Genomic DNA, 21413 nt, shown 5'->3' with positions numbered 1-21413 from the left:
TAAAAACCTGTGTGATTATCTCCTGGATGTGTATATATGCACCACACTTGTGCCTGGTGCCTGTGGAGGCCAGAAAAGGGCATTGAAACCCACTGAACCGTCTCTCTAGCTCTACTGATCAGACTTTGACAAGTACTTTTGCTTAAATTAAAGTGGGATTCCAATGCCAAGGTCACAAAGCTGGGGGTACCACCTTCCTACTTTTTCAGGCCCCTGCATAATGTTTGGGTGGAAAACATTAAAATTAGCTATGAACAATGACAAAAGACAATAATGTTTAGAAGTAGATTGAATATAGAATATTGCAAAACTACTGTTTGTGTAACTAGTCTGAAGATTTAGGAGGAACTTTTTAAATTTTAAAATAAAAACAAATTTTAAAAGGGCACAAGAACATGAAGTCATAAGATAAAGTTTAATACATTTGATCATGTTAAGACACACACAAAAAAACAGCCAATCTAATCAAATTTCGGGCATGCATTTACATAAATATATTAAATTAAGAAAAGAAATTATACACTTAAAACATCCTTTCACCTAAAAAATTCATTAAATCCACAGATCAACAATAAAGCCAATTCTCTGCATTTACCATCTCAAGATATAATTGTTCTATTTTAAAGATAACACAAATACACTTGTTAGAATTTATATGCATTATACATATATTATATATTACATAGATAGTGTGTATACATATGTAGTGTTTGTACAGATAGATAAATATATATACATGGGTGTGTGCACATGTACAAATACACACAGATGTACTTGAGGCCATCTGTACTACTTGTAAACTCCTGGATCTAAAGCTGAGCCAAGCTGGAGCCGGTTGCATGTGCTCTTTTGCCTCCAACGTGTCAATCATCCCAGTGAGCTTCCGGTGCTGCCCTTGCAGGTGCCTTCCCCTCTCTACAGTGTGAAGTCATGCGAGGCACTTCAGCATTTATATTGCGTTAATGAATACATGGGGGGCTGAATAGTAGAGGACCAATCAAGGAAAACTGCATGTCTTTACAAACTGATTTAGTGAGCCAGATTAGTGCAAACTCAAGAAGGTCCTATGAGCCAGTACCTACACATATTAATTTCTGGGGACAGTCTAGAAATTGTAACAGTGTCTATGCTAATTCTGATCCTTTAAATGTGCATCTGGGCTCTTCCTTCTGCCTCTTATTAGTGTATTAACAGGAACCTGAGGATGGATTGTTTCTGAATCTTATAAGATTCTCGTAATCTTATAAGACTATGAACAGACTGCTTTAAATTTCAACAGCTTGAAGGAAATGAACAATTTGGAACACTGAAATGTCTGAGAAGAGCAAAACACAAAACTCAACACCAATCACCAACAAACCAATCACAGATAAATCCAAGAAGACACAAGCTTTTCCTACTAGAAGTCTTTCATGCTCATGGTCATAATTCTATAAAATATTCATTGCAATTTGATAGATTCGTTTCAAATAGTAGTCTGTTGTAGCATGTCTTAGGGCATCTTGTTTCTAAAATTCCACATTACTTCAGTATTACCCACCGTAGTACTTCATGGTTCTTAGTGCCACTCATGTTCACACACATCCTCTGACTAGAATAAGATATGGGGATATATGATCTCTCATAAAGCTGTCAGTTTAGTTTATCACAAATAATATTATGAAATGAACCCTATGAACATGGATTCTTAGTTCATTCCAGGAAAGTCATGCCTCAGATTTTAAGATTATGGAGTAAAAAAATATCCGATGTTTGTTCTGGCACAGACCATACCAAGTCTAATCATACCTTATTCATATGAATGGAAACTACTGACTAGTTATTTTTCAGTACAGAGAGAAATGTTCAAGACTGAACTTCTAACTGTAAAGAAAAAGCTTATATTTGGCCACTATCAATTTCCCATCACTACCTATTTCATTTTCCCTAATGTATGTATGTATATATTATATATTATATACATACACACACATATATACACACATATATACATATAAACATGTATACATGCACACATATGTATATACTATATGTATATAATAGATGATATATATACATATATTAGATGATAAAATGTTCTTTTTATTTAAAAAATGATAGCCAGCAGACAATATATATGGGATGTTCACTTGTCAGTATATGGATATATCTATTTTGAATCTATAAATAATACATATTCAAAAAGGAAAAACTGAAATAAACAATGATATCTTACTTTGTGGTGTACATGAATGATTACCTTAGGATGAGTGCTGAATTGATACCATGTTGATTTTCTTTTTAATTTTGTTGTTGACTGACAAAAACAAATGAGAAGTTTTAGGCATAAGGCTTTTTATTGATGCAAGGAATCAATAAAGGAAAACGTGTTTGAGGCCACCATTACCAAGGGACTAATTTTCTTCCACATGGATGTAGAATAGTTTCCCTCAAAGTAGATTCCATAGAGATGGTCATCACTTTGGTAGGAACTAGCTAGGGCCATCCTTCCTGTCAGGTCAAGCTCTGTACTAGGGCAACTAACTGTCCTAATCTTTCCTGTAACTTTGCTGGAAGACCAGAATGAAGCACCTATGCTGGCAGACATGTATACTTTTTGTCATTTCTTTAAGAGTTACTCTAGCCTAGAAAGCTATTTCTCTACTTTTCTTAGTGATACTAACTTTGAGTCAATGTGATTCTGGAACAGAAAACAAACAAACAAACAAAAAAACCAACAACAAAATGTCCTGGCATCTGCTCTAGGACAACTTCATGATTGGCAGACATGATGTGTCTGCCAAGATAAAACACAGGAGAGTGGAAGAGGAAGAGGTTCAAAGAGAGACAGGTAGAGAGATAGGAGTGGTGGTACAGAGAAGGGTAGGGTGTGGAGCCTTAGGTAACATTCTAGACAGATGCTCAGACAGTAAGCTGATGTACCATTCACAAACCTCGCTGATATACTTCCTCCCCCTTAAAAACTTAAACTGGGTTTCTTTCACGTGCCAAGAGACAACAGAGAAACGCATAAGATCTTGGATTAGCATGTACTTTGAAAGACCTCAGGTTCAGTGTCTGACCTCATTTCTCACCCTGAGTAGATTTGCTGTATACTTTGTGGTTCAGGTAATAAAACAAGCCAGAAACAAAGATACTAAATAACAGTATGTTATTCTATAACAATTCCCAAAAACAATAACTAAGGAAGTCATGACTATTCAGAGCCATGCATATGGTAAAGAAATAGTTTTCTTGGTGGGTTTTATAAACATGTATAGATTTTCTTTGCCCATCCATTATGAAATTGATCAGTTAACTGGTAGAAACTTCTGAGCGAAGCTTAGGAAGTGTTTTCCAATACCTTAAATAGTGTTTTAATAGAGATATGGCCTGAAGCACCTTTGCTATCATTGGAATTTCTTAACTATCTCTCTTTTACATCTTAATGAGACGCCAATTTAGCTCTTGGATCATTGCTTTATGTGCTTTGAAACAGGCCAGAACTTTGCACCAAGACAGGTAGAAAGGTGGTTTTCTACTCAGCTGGTACCCAAAGCCGAAAGTCTAGAGTGGGCAGGCATACTAAACATGGCTTATTTCTCCTTTGTCATTCACATCAGCTTTGTTAGATGGGTAGATTTGTACTTTTAAATGATTAAATAGTTCTTTTTCTCAGCTCATGGTTTTTAAACAATTCCCATCTGTCTCTCACAAACTGCTTATGATCAATTAAAAATCAACTTCAAGGTCAAAGAGAAATTTGGAATTGGTCACATAGTCACACCATCATCCACCAGTTATAGCTATCTACTTTTCTCCTAAGGATGGAAAGAAAGGATTCTAGTGATTTTCTTTGCTTGGGTTACATATCCATGGGTCACAGTCTTTAAAGATAATTTGTTCTTTCATTTTAATAGTTCCTTATAGAAAAGGCAGTAACTTCGGGTGCTTCTTGAAGTCACTTTTCACTCGGGAAAGGTCTATGTAAAACAGCTCTGGATCTGGTCATCTTAGCCGAAGTTATTTGCAGAAGAGCATCCGCCAATGGAGCATCTTCTCTTTTAAAGATATAAAAAGAAGCTCTTGGGTTTTAAGACTTTTGCTGACTTTCTAGAGGCATCCTTATTGTTTTTACTCAAACTATGAATGGGAGTACGTGCAATAAAAGTGTACAATTTGACAAATTTAGACAGCTGGCTTCTTCATGAGAAGTTCACAGTCTGTCAATGTCACCCACACTGAATAAGGGATGGTTTGATAGTAAGGCCCACTCACAAAAATGGTTGCCAGGGTAATTTTTCCTTTTATTTATTTATTTTTAATTGTAAGACTTTCTGTAATGGAATTTGGTTAAAAGACTAGGAAGAGAAAATAACAGAGACAAAAGACTATTAACCTACAGATGAAGGCTACTGCATGACTCACTGCAAGATTTGTCACAGTGTCGGGCCAATGGAGTGCTGGTAAAACCAGAAGGGACCACCTCTTTTCTAGGGTAAGAGGGCAATTTGGTCTCCATGCTCATTTAGTCCCAAGACTTCTTTGAATAGACTGTCAATTGAATCTAAATTGTGCAAAATTATGCAAGCACCTTTTAATGCAGGCAATTGTTCCCTAAGTACCAAGATTTCCCAACCCACGTCTATTTCATATGAGGTCACTGGAACCCAAGCAATCAAATATGGAAGACAGGAGCAGTGGACCCAACAAATATTCTACAGTGTGGATTCCTTAGAAATGCACCCTGTGCTTGAGTTGCAACTCTCTCACTCTAAGACCATAGAGGGCTCCTAGCTGGGAGACCACTGTTGTTGTTGAGCCATATTCCTGAGGAGGAAGAGGTGTGTGCACTGCACACTTTTATGATTCTACAGCTTGGATTCCAGAGGAATGAATGCTATGGTTGAGAGTGTGCACTTATCATGGTCCAATGTCAGTAGTACAAAAATTCTTTGTTAAATCCTAACATAGAGAGATGGCAAATGGAAAACCATTAAGAAAAATGTCTGTCAGACTCTTGCAATTGAAAGCTAGGGCACATCATTTCTCTAAGAAAATATGAACAGAACACTTGTAGAAATTTTATTGAGGCAAGAACCAAAGGGTATTGTCACAGAGACCTAAAGGAGTGTATGCACTAGAAGTCAGATTTGCCAAGAATGAAGATCATAAGAATCCATACATGTGACCAGCTTATATACAGCCTGGGTTGGCTGTGAAGGAGCAAGCTCTTCTCCAGGGAGGATGGATTAAGAGCACACACTGTAGCCTTTTAATCTCACAGACTCTGATATTCTTGCTATGGTGAAAGCACTTTACATGCATGCAATGCTGGAATTTTATAAAAACTGGTTGCTTTCTTGCTTTCTCATCTGATGGGAGTGACTACATGTTGGCACAAGTACACATTGCTACATTAGATCCACAGCACATTAAAGGCTGTTTGCTTCCTTACTCCCCTTCTTTCCAATTGAGTTGGTGAAAACGTAACTTTAGTATTTTACAGGACAGGGTAAAGGTGTCTCATCTAGGTGATGTCTATATTATAAAAATAAAATAAAAAATATAAATATGTAACAGAAACCCAGAGCCTATTGTTATACAAAATATACAATAGAAGCAGCTCATTCCTGAAGACTGCTCTTTCAAATAGGTTGTTCTGATTTAATCATAAAACATTGGAAAACCATCTTGAGACTAAGCTGAAGTAATCAGATTGCTCTGTCAAATAAAAAGCTAAGTGCACAACGTTCTGTAATCAGATATATCAACAGAAATGAAGATTACAATCTTACATCAAGCTGCTTGTTCAGAAATTCACCAAGGAGTTGGGAAACATGCTCTCTTATTATAGACCTTTAATATAAAAATACTTCCACCACATTGCACAAGAACATTTCAAAACCCTACTAAGGTCAACTTTAGTAATTACAGACAGAATTTCCTGAAATGTAAAAGAATATCTTCCAATGCCATAAAAGACTCTGTGACGAATTTGCAGTGGAACTTCTGTGTAAAGTACTCCATACCAGCAAGTAGAAACAAAACAAAACAAAAATCCTTCTGTTATACAACCTCGAGTTTGGGGTTGTGCGTGTGTATGCAGATGTGAAGAAATGTGCCAACATACATGCTGAGATCTGTACATTTCTGAAAATTGCTTTTAAATTACTAAATGAAAATGAAATCACAGGAGTGTGTAGCAGAAGGACAGTCTCTCTTTTTAATGACAAGGTCAAAATAAATGCCCACTGGAAAGATATACTCAAACTGTCCCAGAAACTATACAATGTAACTTGTGAGATCCAGCAAGTAAGACGTCATGTCAATGATCTGATCAAGGATACCTGCCCTGGTCACTCTGCGGACGTTCCTGTCCACTTGTTCGCATTGAGGACCGAGATAGCCCTTTTTACAGAGGCACTTGTTCGGTCTGACACAGACACCTCCATGACGGCACGCTGGCTCACACTTGGCTGCAAGAAAGAAAACAACACAGTGCACTTAAACTTCACGTCCGAAGCCACCATGTCTGTGATCAAGTTAATGATGGATAAGTAAAGGTGGGCAAAGAAGGTGGGAGACCGTCACAAAATGATTGGACAGAGAATATAGAAGTGTGAAAACGGTTTGCAGACACAAGGTATTTTAAGGGCAGGGACCGAGCTAAACATCCAGATGTCAGCAGGCTAAGAAGCAGAGAGCATGAGAAACTATCTCTGATGTGCAGAACCGACTCTAACACAATGATGTCAGCTCTTTCAACCCCTGCTTCACAAGGCATTTCAACCCACAACCAATTCCATTCCTGCAGGGAGGAGCACACAGGAGAGAAGTTGGCCTTGAGAAAGAAGCCCCTCATCAGAGCAGGTCCAGTGTGACACTGAAGGTCATTTTGGGAGTGGAGTTGCATAAGCTATCCTGCATCTGGTCTCCCTGGGGTCCCCACTTTCCTATGCTTTTAGGAGGTGCCCCAAACACATGGCTTTGTGATTATGCCCCAAAGCCCATCCTGGGCCTAATGCAAGAGACTGGCAGATGAAGTTCTGAGCAATGCTCTTTGGGGCCATTTTACAGCAGGGAAGCTCCTTAGGGAATCATTTTTACTACTACCATATAGGAAAAGAATGTAAAGATTTACTGCTAAAATGATACAGAGACATAGAATTTGGATTATTCATTAACTAATCACTTATTGATGAACCTGAGGGTGGAGCCACCACAGACACAATCGAATCCTTTGAATACATTTCTTTGTACTTTAAGGAATCAGAATCACGTTTGTTGTTTTCAGGTAACAGTACTCAAAACTCATGGTTTTGGGACTGACCCATGGAAAAGAAAGTACAAAAAAAGGGAAAAGCATTTTCTCCTTCAAATTTCTGGAAGATGTGTGAACCATCTGGGTGTATAAATAAGATTCTTCATTGAAAACATCCCAGATTAATTTCATAAAGTGCTTTTTTTCATATTTACTGAAAAATATTTAAAGTTAATCAGGAGAAAATTTTAATTGAGAAGATTTTGTTGAAACACAACAAGCTAATGAAAGAATGTTTGTGATTGTGATGAATATATATTAAGACATTGTAGAGCACAGCAGGACTTAACATAATGTATTTACCCTCAGTTTGAGCGTGTTATCCCAAGATGGCATTCAGAAAGTATTTTTTTAACTGACATTTGTTTGAGGGGGTATAGAAGATAGGCAAAGTGCAAAAAAACCAACAGAGTGGATTCTCTATGAGACAAACAATGAGATAAGAGGATATATTTTGCCAAACACCAGGAGAAGCAGAGGATAATAGATATGTGACTACTATTACATTTGTACATTGATTAATTTTATGCTCCACTGACCAAAAAGGAGATAGAATTGGTCCTGGAGTGTATGTATTTATTCTGAACAACTATCTAGAGCATGATGATTTATGGCTTTGTATGGCTCACCTATGTTTTGAGTGCTAGTCCTAATTAGATGTTAGCAATATTACTAAACAGCAGAAGCAATTTAAGCTTAAAACATGTGCTGTCTTTATGACCTTTAACTATTGACTGTATCTGTAAGGCAATATGCAAGATAGACAAGCCATGATTATATTTGGAAACAAATACATCTTAAAAATTAAAAGCAGTATTTATGAGCCAAGAACACGATTAAATATTAATTTGGAGTTTGAGATTTCATCAGTAGGTTATACTTTAATGTGTGAAACAGTAGAAACGGAAACCACTTCTCACGAACACGTGCACACTCATTGTTGAATTTCTATCATCAACATAATCTTAAACTCCTTAAGTTTCTAAATTTACCCATTTTTTAAACTTTGCACCAATTACAATTTAACATGGTACAAAACTGAGGGCATCCCACATGAAGGGCTAGAAGAACCTCACAGACCTCCCTGACTCTTTCGGAGAAGCTGCACACCTTCATGATGGCTCACTCGGGAGTGGAGCAAAATAGAAAGCTCTTGTAATATGTGTCCAGATCATGGCATTTCCCCCTTGATTTAGTAATACCCGTGGAAAAGCCCTGCTCCTAGTGTGCCACAGCACAATGCAAACAGTGAAGCCAGAGAGAGCATTTATGGGGTGTCTGGAAAATGCTAGCACTTGGCCAGGGGCTGGGCAAACACTAAGTCTTTGGCTGCTGTGAATGCGCCAAATACAGGGCTGTGGTGTGCTGGTTTGCTTGTTTGTTTTTTTGAAAGGATTCAGTCATTTAAACATCTTTTATGCCTATGATTAACTTAGATATGTAAACAGCCACCATTAAGATGGGAAAGATTCCATTTTTAACGCCAGATGAGGCATTGCATAGTGTTAGCCACTTGCACACTAGATGACTCTACAAACAGGTGATGCTAACTTCTTGAGTGCCCACGGACCATTGTCAGTCGTCTGAGTGGTAACACAGATACTAACCAATTCTGCAGAAGTCTCCCTCCCAGCCGGGACTGCAGCAGCACTTGCCAGTGGGGGTGTAGTAGCCATTTCGACAGAGCCGGGAGCAATCCGAGGTCAGTGGCTGGGCAGGTTGAACTGTGACTCTGCATTCCTCAGGCATTAAAGGTCTGCACCCCAAAACAAGAGTTGACATTGCACATCAGCCAGAGAACCAGTATGGGATAAAATTTGGTGGTCTTACAGCTTACAGAGAATGTCTGTTACCAAAAGAGATCTTTAAGTGACTCAGTGAACTTACAACTTCAGAACAGAAAAATATGCCAGTGATGTGAAGTAGTCTAAGAAACTTTCAGCATCAAAATTCTTCATAAAATTATCATCAGATAGATATAATAATATGACTCTTTTGTGTTTGGTAGCTAGAACATCTAGAAACTGTAATTTTAAATATTTCAAAATGTTATTTTATGGTATGTGTGTGTGCGCCTATGTGTATGTGTGCACCGTGTGTGAGGAGTGTGCACATGCCGTAATTCATTTGTGGGGACCAGAGATCAACCTTGTTGAATCACTTCCTTCCTCTCACCTTTCCACAGGACATGAGGCTTGTTCATCCTCACACTGTAATCTTAAAAGTAGTAGGGCACACACATTTTAAGGCTTCCCTCTGTTCCAGATCCAGTGTTTTTGGGGGATCACTCACTGTAATATCACAGGGCTGGTGACATCATCATATGCTCTGATCCCTTCTTTTTCCTCTCTGTTTCTTTTTAATGGTTGATGGCATCAAACCCAGGCCCTTGAGCACATTAGATGTGCTCTATGCTCTGTTGCTTAGTCACATTGCTGCTCTTCTTTCTGCTAACAACTTACAACTTGCATTTGGGGGCAGAGTCTCCTAGACTCTCCTCTCTCTCTCTCTCTCTCTCTCTCTCTCTCTCTCTCTCTCTCTCTCTCTCTCTCTCACACACACACACACACACACACACACACACACACACATACACACACGAGGCAGGGTCTACCTATCTCTCTGTCTCTCTTGTCTTCCAGGGAAGGGTTCAGGTTGGCCTCATATTTACTTTGTAGGCCAGATTGGACTTGACCTAGAAATCCTCTTACTTTAGCCTCTCAGTTACTGGGCTGCTGAATCTAGCTCATTTTACATTTATTTTGACATAATAATTTTCTACTTCGTCTCCCTTGAAAGGCATCCTAATATGCATATGCAAGCGAATATTTCAAATAAAAATTTAAACTGTTAATGCAAAGAAAGACACAGAATAGAGATTTTATGAATTATATAAAGTTAAATTATTTTATCATTATATAATAATTTAATTAGCTTCTGTTATGAAGAAGAAAATGCTAATAATAGCAAGCACAGAAATCTCATTTGCAATGTGAAGCTTCATGCATTTTGTATTAATTGCTCTATAACTATTGTCATTTGTAGAGAAAAATTAAGCCATCAGAGGTTTTTCATGATTATTCTGCTTTTCTAGTGGGTGGTGTCATTTAAACAAGATCAAGCCAGCACAATGGGTCCTAATGTTCGTGATCTAGTCTTTAAGCAAAAAGTATGCAGTTTCCTATCTTCACTGGTCTCAGTGTTACCATATTGTGAGAAGGATCTTACGGTAAAGCATGCGAAGAAACGTTAAGTCTGTCATGTGCTCCCAAAGTCAAGGGTTAGCCACATAAAATTATAGGACTTTCCTAAATAATCAAATTAAGAACTAAGACTTTAAGAGTCCTCCTCCTCTTCCTCTTCCTCCTCTTCTTATTTTTTTTTCAAGACAGGGTTTCTATGTGTAGGCTCGGTTGTTCTGGAACTCACACTGTAGACCAGGCTGGCTTCAAACTCAGAGACTGAGCTGCCTTTGCCTCCTGAGTGCTGGGACTAAAGATATGTGCCACTTGCTAGTGAGAGTCTGTTTTCTTAAAACTGGCCTTTTCTACAATGATCTAAAATCATGTGTTAAAATCTCAAATATTAAAGATTTGTAGGAACTTCTGTATCTATCTTCATCATTGAAAATCCTACTTTATTGTAAAAATGCTGTTTTGCAAGTAATGTTGCAATTCTGAAGACTTAAACCTTAAACCTATTCAACTGCTCATTTAAAATTGAATATAGTCAATCTTTGTGAGAGATCCTCCCTAAGGTATTCCATGGCCTGAGCCCATTTCCACTCAGACAGCATTAACTATATTTTTCACATGTTCTCCAAGGGAGTCTTGCTAAACACACACACACACACACAGAGTACACACACACACACACACACACACACACACACACACACACTCGCTATGAGCACTAAGCTGTCCTCAGAGCCACAGAGACATGCTTGTCCCTTTTCCCACGTTCTGGGATTAAAGGTGTGTACCACTAGGTCTCACCAAATTATATAATTTTATGTCATAAACATAAAACCAAAAAATTCTGTATTTTTTTGCCTAATAATTCTTATGGTGCAGTTAATTTATGTTTAAGAGATGTGTTTTATGTTAACTGCAATACTAGAAAGTACATCAAAGGCTAAAATGTCAAAGCCAGCATGTTCTAAGGTCAGAGGATTGTTTCCTCATCCAGAGAAGAGGGAAAGTCAATGTATTTAAATTCATTTTTCTAGGAATATGTTTAATAAAGTATGTTTGGCTAAACCAAGCATTCTTCTGTACCTGATATTTGCTATGGAGAACCAGTTGTTTCCCTTGGCATGATCTTGGCTATGAGGGCAGCCTCATTTTTGGTAAGATAAACAGGATCCTCAGAGGTAAGAGGGCAAGACAGTACACTTGCACTTCATTGCTACGGGCCCATTGCATTGAGACAGACCATCTTAAGAACACATAAATACTACCTACCTATAACTAGTGACAGCTAAGCAAAAATTGAGAGCACACATTCATCGTAGTTTAACTAATTTCAATACATATTTTCATTGTGCTAGAAAATTGTGTTTATTGTATAATCTAATAAGAGTCATTTCAATAGCTTGGTTCTTCTAAGCAATCTTTTTTTTTTTTTTTTTTTTTAAGCCTCTGGATTGTGAACTCTATTGAATGGAGTCAGAAGTAACTTTCAAAATAGAAAAATGTAGCCAAAAGGATGTTTGAGCTTGCAATAAAAAATATACTGAGCTTATGTGTTGACAGCTATCCCCACAGCCCTTAAGCTTAATTTGAATCAGAAAAATACATATTTCCTCATCTCCTCACATGGCGAATAATGGAATTCTGAGGGGCTATCACAGAAATTGCCCAATATTCTTTAATATACAAAATATTGTTTTCAGAAAGTTAAGGCATTTTCTTAGAAACCCACTTTGGCTGGCTTCCTGTTGTGGTGTAAAGGTTTGGACACTTTACAATGAAGAGGGACAGTGGGAAGTTTGAGTTATTTATAACACACATTGTCTGTATTGACTTCCAGTGAATAGAAAGGGCCAATGGAAGCTCTCTTGGGGCAGTGGGATTCTGGGTGGTTTTAATTTAATGCATTTAATTTAGTGAATGAAAAAATAAATTAATAGATGAGACATCTCCTGTCAGCTTGTGTTGAGACGCTGTGATGAATCCTGCCTGTCCTTTTAGTGAGAGGTGTCCACATTCATCCATTTTGTATTTCACCAGAAAAATAAAAAACCTTATTCTTAATTTTCTCTGAGGTATACACATTTCAAATTTACTTTATTGTAAACCAAGAGATACAGACCTTAAATACTACTTATTTATAAACTTCTGACATGTGGGAGGTTTAAGCAGATGGGATCATTCTACGGCTTCTTCATGAAGGGAACATTGATGTAAGAACACTCTACTTCTTCACTCTCAGTCACTAGGGCTCATGGGAAAATGTCTCCTCATTATCATTATATTTATAAACCTGTCCCTCTTCCACTATTTTCCCATTCTCACAAGCTAAGAGAAACCAATTGTTCAAATCTTTGTTACTCACAAATCTTTGTTACTTCTTAGATGAAGGGCAACCAGCAGGATGAAGGATAGAGTCAGATCTAATGATTCAAAGAGTGTTCTCTGTTGGAGGCCATTTCCTAACCAGGAGCAACTAATGTGGTCATTGATTAGTGTGTTCTGGGACTTCCAAGTACAGACAGGACTGCAGGCTTGTAATTGAGTGGAGTCTGTCTCCAGCAGTCAAAGCAACTATCTTCCTATGCCACAGTAGCTGATCCTATGGTTTCACGAATTCCCTGACTGTCTGATGCCCTGCAGTCAACTTTTGCCTCTCCCTGTTTCTAAAGGCCGTCGCCACTCTTTTACTTCAGGAGGCCCGGGGAGGAGGTGCATCTTGTGATGGTAGAGCTGACTACTGCTCATTTGTGTAAATCAAGGCAGAGAAATGATCCCTGGGTGCTGAGTTATCTCGTAAAAATCCCACTTTCCCAAGCTCTTACTTATGATTGTCTTTACTGTGGCCAGTCTATGTAACATTTTTTCTTGTACATGGTACTCAAGAGGATCGAATTCAAGAGCACCGGGGATTGATAGCAATGTGTGACTACTCCTAGGCACTCTGTAGAAAAATCTGAAGCTGAACTTGACAACTAATTAATCCAGTTGGGCTAGGAGGACTCCGATTCATCTGAAGCATGGTCATAGTCCAAGTTGAACAGATTCTCTTCCTGTGTGTCCACGAAACGGCCATCTTACTGGGATGTGGTGTTGTGTGGACAGGAAGAGGTCTTTCAGAAGTGCTCTCCTCTTTAAAGCATAACAAGACACGGAATACTTTTTGAGGTGTTGAAGCTATTCCACTTTCCCGCTGGTAATTCCTGAATAACTGACATGTGTGTGCTCCAAGGGAAGAGTAGACTTCAAGAGCGACTGTAAGTTTGTACATACACTATAACACCACAAGTTTTTATTTGTACTATGTCTCTTAAAGCTATAATTTAAGCTAGATATTGTCAATGTTCTATGTTATTTCTAAATAGTACCTAAAAACTTCTGTTCGGAAACATGATGAACAAAGTGGATTTGGGCAGTCTTCTCTGTTGGTGTTCATTCTGAGGGTTTCTGGGATCTAACCTGACCAACTCACAATAGGGCTGAGTGGGCCTAACACCTATTAATGTGATGGTGGTCTAGTCACCACCCCATTCCACAAATGTCTAAGATGGTGTGCAAATAAATCAACCTCTTTATTTCCATGGGACAATCAGGAGGTAAAAATTATGAGATTTCTTAATCTAGGCAAAGCAGTTAAAGTTGAGCGATAATGTAATTTGCTTTGAGATAGAAAGACAAGCCTATGAATTTACCGCAGATATTTGATACTTTTGCAAGCCCCTGACTCTAGAAACTGGTCAACTACAATTATTAGTGCTGAATGTAAAAAAAAAAAAAAGTTAATTTGAAGTTTCATATGCTTGAAAAAAAATCTGTCTCCAATGCATTTTGTATTGGTTAGTGCTTCAGCCCAAGTGGACTTCTCCATCTTCATCATCTTGTAAAGTTATAAGTAGTCTAGGAGGCTTAAGTGACAGTCATGGATTTATCATAGGGTTGGTGGCTGGGAGATAGTTCTGGCAATCCATGTAACAGTGCAACTACATCTAGAAGCTAGCTGCCCTGGGGGAGACTAGAAACATACAAAATTAAAATGTGACAGAAGCAAAACTCTGAACTCAGGAGGGAGGTCGTGAATCCAGACTTAATTTTTATCTGATCATTAAGACTAGTGGTATAAGAAAAAGTAAAAATTTAAGCCGGGCGGTGGTGGCGCACGCCTTTAATCCCAGCACTTGGGAGGCAGAGGCAGGCGGATTTCTGAGTTCGAGGCCAGCCTGGTCTACAAAGTGAGTTCCAGGACAGCCAGGGCTATACAGAGAAACCCTGTCTCGAAAAAAAAATTTAATAGAAATAAAAATATAATAAAAATGTAAGACCTTCTGGAGGCTTAACACTATCAGAGTCTAGCAATGAGCCTGAGGGACTGGTGGGTGAAGGGAAGTCACTTGACTTAAATATGCCTTTAAAAATCCTGGACTCTTAATAAATAGAACTAATTTTAAAGTACAAGTTTTTCATTATTTATATTCCCCATTTTATATATTTATAAATAAATGACAATTGTAGGTGGCAATTCAATCAAAATTTCAGGGCAGCCTGTATAGTTACCACAGAGGCTAATGGTCCAGCATTCAAAATTGATAAGTTAGGAAGGCTATAATTGAAGAAAGTGGAAAATTCTTTTGAATGTTGAGGTTATATGTCACATCTATAGGAAATAGGGAATAAATATAAATACTTAAAATACTTGGTGTGTAAGCTAATGTTAATTAGCTTGATTTAATCATTGAACATTCACATAATTATTTTTTTTAAAAAAAGTGTTATCCCTATAGTTCTCTCGGCTTTTTGGTTAAAGTGGTCTAAAAATGTTAATGAAAAATTCTAGAAATGAACCAGTAGTGCTTTAAAATATGTCGTTATAGCATATTGTTATAACCGTACTATTAACTGTTGCTGTGAGTCTCTCTGTGCCTAATTTATAAGTTATGCTTTATCGTGGGTGTGTATTGAGGAAAACTATACACAGGGTTAGATCTGCAGTTGTAGACACCCAGGGGAATTCTTGGAACAAATCCCCCAAAGGTATGTCTTGGGGGATGGGCTGTGAACTGTAAACATCTACAATTCATGTTGATCGATAAATTATATTTTAACAGATCTACAGCAAACTCTTTAGATTCACTGTGATGGCACAGAAAATCAGTAGAAAATTTAAAAGGGAAGAAACCGAATTAGGTTAGCATTTTATCAACACAAAACTTGACATCGTTGTGAATAAAGGCATGATTGTTTTCAAAAACAGAACACAAAAAGTATTTAGGAGAACTTGGTCACATTAGTTTTTCATAGATTTTGTGAGACTTTGTTTTGAAATAGGTGAAGGTGCTATGCAATGCTGCGGGCATTACCCAGGTCTAAGTATGCCGTTAAATATATAAATAAAACACAAATCTTGCTAAAAAGAAAATGAGAAAATTCTAGTTATATCAAAATCATCACAACCCAGGATCAGATTCATTGGAAATTTTAACCTTGGTTTCGCCTGTTTTTAAAAGTAAAACATCTTTAAAATTTCAGATAATATGTGGCAACTAAGAAAGATTTATTAGCAAAAAAATGACATTTTTAAAGCTACACGTGAAATGAAGTTTTCAGCAATAAAAACAAAGACAAGGAGATATGTGTACACACATATTTTTTTTGGTTATCAGATATACATAAAAAAATAATAGCAAAAATGCTTCCCTGACTTTTAGAGTTCAAATTGACCACGCTGGACAGATTTTTATAGGGCATATACTTGTTCATGACCCCTAGTGTTAAGAAATTCTGTCTTGTTGGAGAGCTGGTCCCTTGTGGAGCCTGTATCCCTGTTAATAGCTACAAGGTCAATGGAGCCGCTAAACAGTTTGTATTACTGTCAGGGTGGCCATGAGAACACCACCTGCTGCAAGAGGACTTGGCAGCTGGGTCAACAGGCACTGTGGGAATTTATCAACTTAGGGGGCCACTTGCATAAAACTTTGACTGATAAATCGGGACTCCACTGGCTTACTGGATGAAAATTACTCTGTTATGTATAAGTTTCTTCAGAATGACAGAGCTGCCTGTGGGCTCCACACACAAAGGGCCGGTTTACCCTTATGAAGTGATTTTTTTCCCCTAAAACCAATATTTTAGCTGCATAAAGAGGAGTAGGATGAAGTGATTTAAGAAAAAAACCAAACCAAGGGCAGTAAGTGGCTCCCCAAGGGAGTGGGCAATTGGCAGACTAGGTTTGGATACTGGTCACAGAGGAGTTTGGGGACACAGCATTTCTGAAGAATGACTTTTGGAGCTTGGAATTTGCATTGTTAATTTATAGACCTCTTAAAGGAAAGGGCCCAGTGTCTTGATTGGAAAAGGGCTAAGAAGGTGTTGGAATACAGGAAGAGTGGGTTTAGAGATGGCAAAGCAAGGCGTGAGGAATAGCTTTGTTTCCACATTCCTGGAGAATTAACCCTGAGAACATCTCACAGTCAGAACAAAGGCACTTTGGTTTAAGTCCACCTGAAACAAATTTAAAGTCTTGTGCTCTGGTAGAGAGAAAGTTTGGCAGTCACATAACTGTGTCAGAACTTTTAAATTTCCACTACTGCCAGGAGCATTTGATCCCCATCCTTTCAAATTTGTTCATTCATTCATTCATTCATTCATTCATTCATCCGAGTGCGCTAAACATTCATGCCACAGCCCCTATTTGGAGGTGAACAGCTTTGTGGACTATGTTCTCTCCCTCTACCTTTTTAAGGTGGGACATGAACTCAGGTATCTGGCTTGTGTTTCACGTGCCTTTGCCAGCTGAGCCATTTCACACACACTCCTTAAACATTTAATTAGTTCTGGAAAGAATCAGCAAAGAGCAAGCTGGTAAGAAATGACTTGACTGTCTGAAATTAGGTGGTAAGAACTTTGTCAGGCTACACTGACATCTGCATCCTAGTTTTGGAAGGGAGAGAACCTGAAAGGTTGAGAAAGCACCTGAAAATAATTATGGAATGCAAAGAATGCAACCAAACAGGCCTAGAGATTAGAATACACTTTAGTTATATTATTCAACTCACTTCAGAGTCCCATGTAGTCAAGATGCAATAGGCAATGATTATCTCTAAGGTTCTGATGGACTAAGGGGCACAGCACGCTAATAATGCATGGGCTGTTTAATTTCAAGGAAGATAAGACTCAGCATCATTGGTAAAATGAGAGTCATTGCCCAGATCATGTATGTGCCCAGTATATCTATGTCTGTCTCCTGGAACCTCCAAGGGCAGACCTCAGGGAACACTGAGCTGAGTACTAGAGGGTCTGGGAACCCCAAATGGACAGACAGCCTTCATTCTGAAGAGAGCCGCAACTTTCACAACTCTGCTGAGATCTTTGAAGTGTGGTTAGTGTTTTGGCATAAGCCAGCTTTGTTACCGATCTGTCTCTCCAGGGAAGGCTCTTCTCTAAATAACAACTCGGGAAACCGGGCCATATTTTATTTTTAAATTTTCATTGTGGATGGTGACCAATGGGACGGGGGAAGGGGAATGTCATTACCCTTATCTAAGGGCAATGACAGAGAGAGCGAGAGCAACATACAGATATATGTATGTAGGAAATGTACCAGAAACCCTGTTATTTTATATACTCCCTTAAAAGTTGACTAATTGAAATTTAATGACCTTTACTTCATTTAAAAGTCCTTCCTCTGAGGGAGCTGTTCCACTGTAAATAATTTAAAACTTATGCAAATGGTTCTGCAGTTTACAGCTTTAGATGAAACTGTCCTCACAGATTGCAGCAAGACTGCAACCTCATGTGTTTTTGCTAAATTTGACTAAGAGTTACTACATCTTATTTCTAAGTTCATTTAGTGTGTGCGTGTGTAGAAAGATGTAACATAAATACTATGGTAAATATATTACTTCTATGATACCTTATATAGAAATATATCAAATTGCAATTTAGTAGTATTCTCTTCTAGGGTCATAGATCAATTGACAAGTGAAAACTATTTTGAAAATATTCTAAGAAATCTAGGGGATTCTCTAATCAAAAGACAATGAACTTCACTATTCAATTTGAGTTAGATTTTGAAACAACAAGAAATACCCACACATGCATGCATATGAATTTTTAAATTTGATGATGTTTTTCTTCAGTTTTAGAGAAATACCTCTCCTCTGCCTGACCTCTTGAGCATGCCTATGCTAGCGATTAACTTGTGTACCCCAAATAATTCTGCCTGTGCAGAGGTGTCAGCTCATATAGAACACCAGCCCCTCTTAGGAAAAACATTGCAATAAAAATCGCTGGCATTCACATCAAAACAGTAAGAGACTCCCAACAAATGTTTATGAAAACGTTAGCTTTCTTCCACTTAGTTTAATTTAGAATGTGCTGATGCCTCTGTAGGAGGACGGGACTTTGGGATTCTATTCCTTCCCCTACTTCTGCAAAGCAAACACAGCTCTTAACCCTGGTCCCACACATGACATGAATCACCAGAACAGGCCCCATAATGAGAAGCCAGGCCTTCAGGTATGTCACTCAGAGACCACCCTACTAGAGGGGGCCCTGAGATCCCAAAGCCAAGGCCACTCATGGCAACCCTGATAATTAGATTCTAATAATAGATGGAAGGTGTAAAGCTCACCTCTACTCACCAACAGACTAAACAATCCAGAGCAAGAGAGATTGGAGGGGGAGGGGATTCAGTGCCCTACGATGGCGACGCTTCAAAAGCTGATCTGTCTTGACAACATAATGACACAACAGTGACCATTTTGAAACTAATTGCCTGAGGTCTGGGTGAACCCTCTGAGCCCTCTCTGCAGGTCATTACAACGCTCTGTTCTGAGCTCACATTAGTTTGGCTAATGTCTGTGTATGAGTTTCAGCACCCTCCTGAGTGTCTGGCAGTTTTGCATCTCTTTGCTTTTCTCCAAGAGGACACTGATTTCACACCACAGAGGGAAGCCCTCACTACAACTCCATGTATAACAAGCATGTCTCTCCTGTGAAGTGAGGGTTCCTGTTCTCAGCGAGCAAAGGACAGCGACCATGTCTCATTGCCTATCCTCTTTGTGGCACAGAGACCGATGCTAACATGTATTTTTCTCAGGAAAAGGATTTTTTTTTTGTATAGAAAAGTCAGTCTGTCCAGTTAGTAATCCATGGCTTTTTCAGGAAAACACACAACTAACAACTTATGAATAGTATTTTAAGAATTGAACAACGTTGGGCTGGAGAGATTGCTCAGTGGTTAAGAGCACTGGCTGCTCTTCCAGAAGACCTGGGTTCAATTTCTAACACTCATATGGAAACTTACAGCTGTCTGTAACTTCAAGATCTGACACCTTTATACAGACATACATGCAGGCAAAACACCAGTGCACATAAAATAAAAAAATAAATTATTTTTTTAAAAATGAATCGAGCAATGCCAATGCCTTTGGTTAACCTTTCCCATCACTAGAATTGATTCCTACCACTAGAGTTTCTTGAGAGAAACTTCAAAAAGTTTGAAATGGTGTTGGTGAGTAACAAGTCCTAGTTAGTTCATCACTTACTAGTTATATCTATAAAAATGATTAGGTCTGGTATGCACAACATCCATGAGGCAGCATGTAATTTTAGCAGCTACTGAGAGTTCAGCTCTCCTATTGGAAAAATAATGATTCAGAATGACAGCAGAACTGTGTGCTGACACTGAGATGGGCAGATGGGGAGGGAATAGCAGCAGAAAACACACACACACACATACACACATACACACACACACACACATGCAGTAAGCATGTATCTGTGTATGCATGTTCTCATGGATGTAGTAAGTGTGTGTGCATACATGTGTGTGCATATATGTGTGCAGACGCCAGGTGTTAACACTGAGTATCCTCCTTGCTCTGTCTAGCCAGGTGTCCTGCCCTGGGGATTCCCTCTCTACCTTCCAGATGTTGGGTTGTAAACAGTCACCATGCCCACTCCACATTTATGTGCATTCTGAGGAGCTGAACTCTTTCCCTCATGCTTTCAAAGTAACATTCTATTTACTATGCCATCAAAATACAGGCTTTAAAGGGCAAAACCTTTCAAATCTTCCCTTGACTGAACCAAATAACACAATAGCCCCCTAGCTTGTATTTGCTTGGTTAGAACTGTCTTCATGAGTGCTTAGAGCTCAGGCAGTGTTGGAATGCAACTCAGACGTTCACTGTTAAAGTAACAGCTCACTCAGCTGGTGAAACTCACATGAAGGAGACACTGTATGCTGGAACAGCCCTCATTTTCTCAAAATTAAAGGTTTTATTTCTTTTCTAACACAAGAGCTGAAACCATTGCCTACCATGCTAGGATCCTTTCCTGACTTTTACTGGGAATTTTGGTCCCACAAGTCCAAGCCAGCTCAGAGAGGATGAGGATGACATGAATGAGCTTTTCAGGTCTTTCAAGGTCAAGTGCATCCTTGTCCTGGGAAGGATAGAATGTTGCTCATTGCAAACTGTGCCTCTTCTGTAACACCTTTGAGTGAACTAAAGCAACTGGAGAATGGATATTGAGCAGACTCAAGAGGAAAAAGAAAGTTTACCTTTTGGGGTCTACGATCTTGTAGAGTTTTCCATTGTGAGTCTGGGTCATACTCTTACTGCTTGATAGAATGTAAACCTCTCCTGTTGAAAGAGAAATAATACAGAGCGAATTCAGAGCATGACATCACAGCCAAGCAACTACCAGGACTCTCTATCCATCTTCAGGAAAGCCTGATGCTGACAGGTGTGCTGGCACCCCATAATTCCAATCCTGTGGACCAGATCCACCTCTTCTCTATGCCCAGCCTATTCCTATTCAGGAGGATATTGCTTCTCAACTGGACCATAGCAAACAGCTTCCTCCCTGGGATCCCCATCTCTGCTTCTGGTCTGTGTTTACTCTAACCCCAGTGACTC

The 21413-nt window shown here is 38.6% G+C and overlaps 1 protein-coding gene across 2 annotated transcripts in view; it reads right to left on the bottom strand.

The window, feature by feature from the left end:
- Positions 1-396: 396 nt before the first annotated feature.
- Hhip (hedgehog interacting protein) overlaps positions 397-21413 on the bottom strand; it is a 90466-nt gene continuing 69449 nt past the window's right edge. The window contains exons 11-14 of one of the 2 annotated variants that reach the window (XM_029480876.2): positions 21056-21137; positions 8911-9059; positions 6330-6458; positions 397-978 (exon numbers count right to left, since the gene is read on the bottom strand). In XM_029480876.2, the coding sequence (XP_029336736.1) occupies positions 950-978; positions 6330-6458; positions 8911-9059; positions 21056-21137 (389 nt within the window). In that variant the 3' untranslated portion in view covers positions 397-949. Of the gene's footprint in view, positions 6459-8910; positions 9060-21055; positions 21138-21413 lie in introns of both variants that reach the window. The other variant, XM_021170103.3, reaches the window with a different exon arrangement.

This window comes from Mus caroli, unplaced genomic scaffold, assembly GCF_978045245.1.
Source record: "Mus caroli unplaced genomic scaffold, Mus_caroli_1 scaffold_10, whole genome shotgun sequence".
NCBI classification, from domain to species: domain Eukaryota; kingdom Metazoa; phylum Chordata; class Mammalia; order Rodentia; family Muridae; genus Mus; species Mus caroli.
The sequence above is the reverse complement of the archived record's forward strand: the minus strand, read 5'-3'. Positions and strand labels throughout refer to the sequence as shown.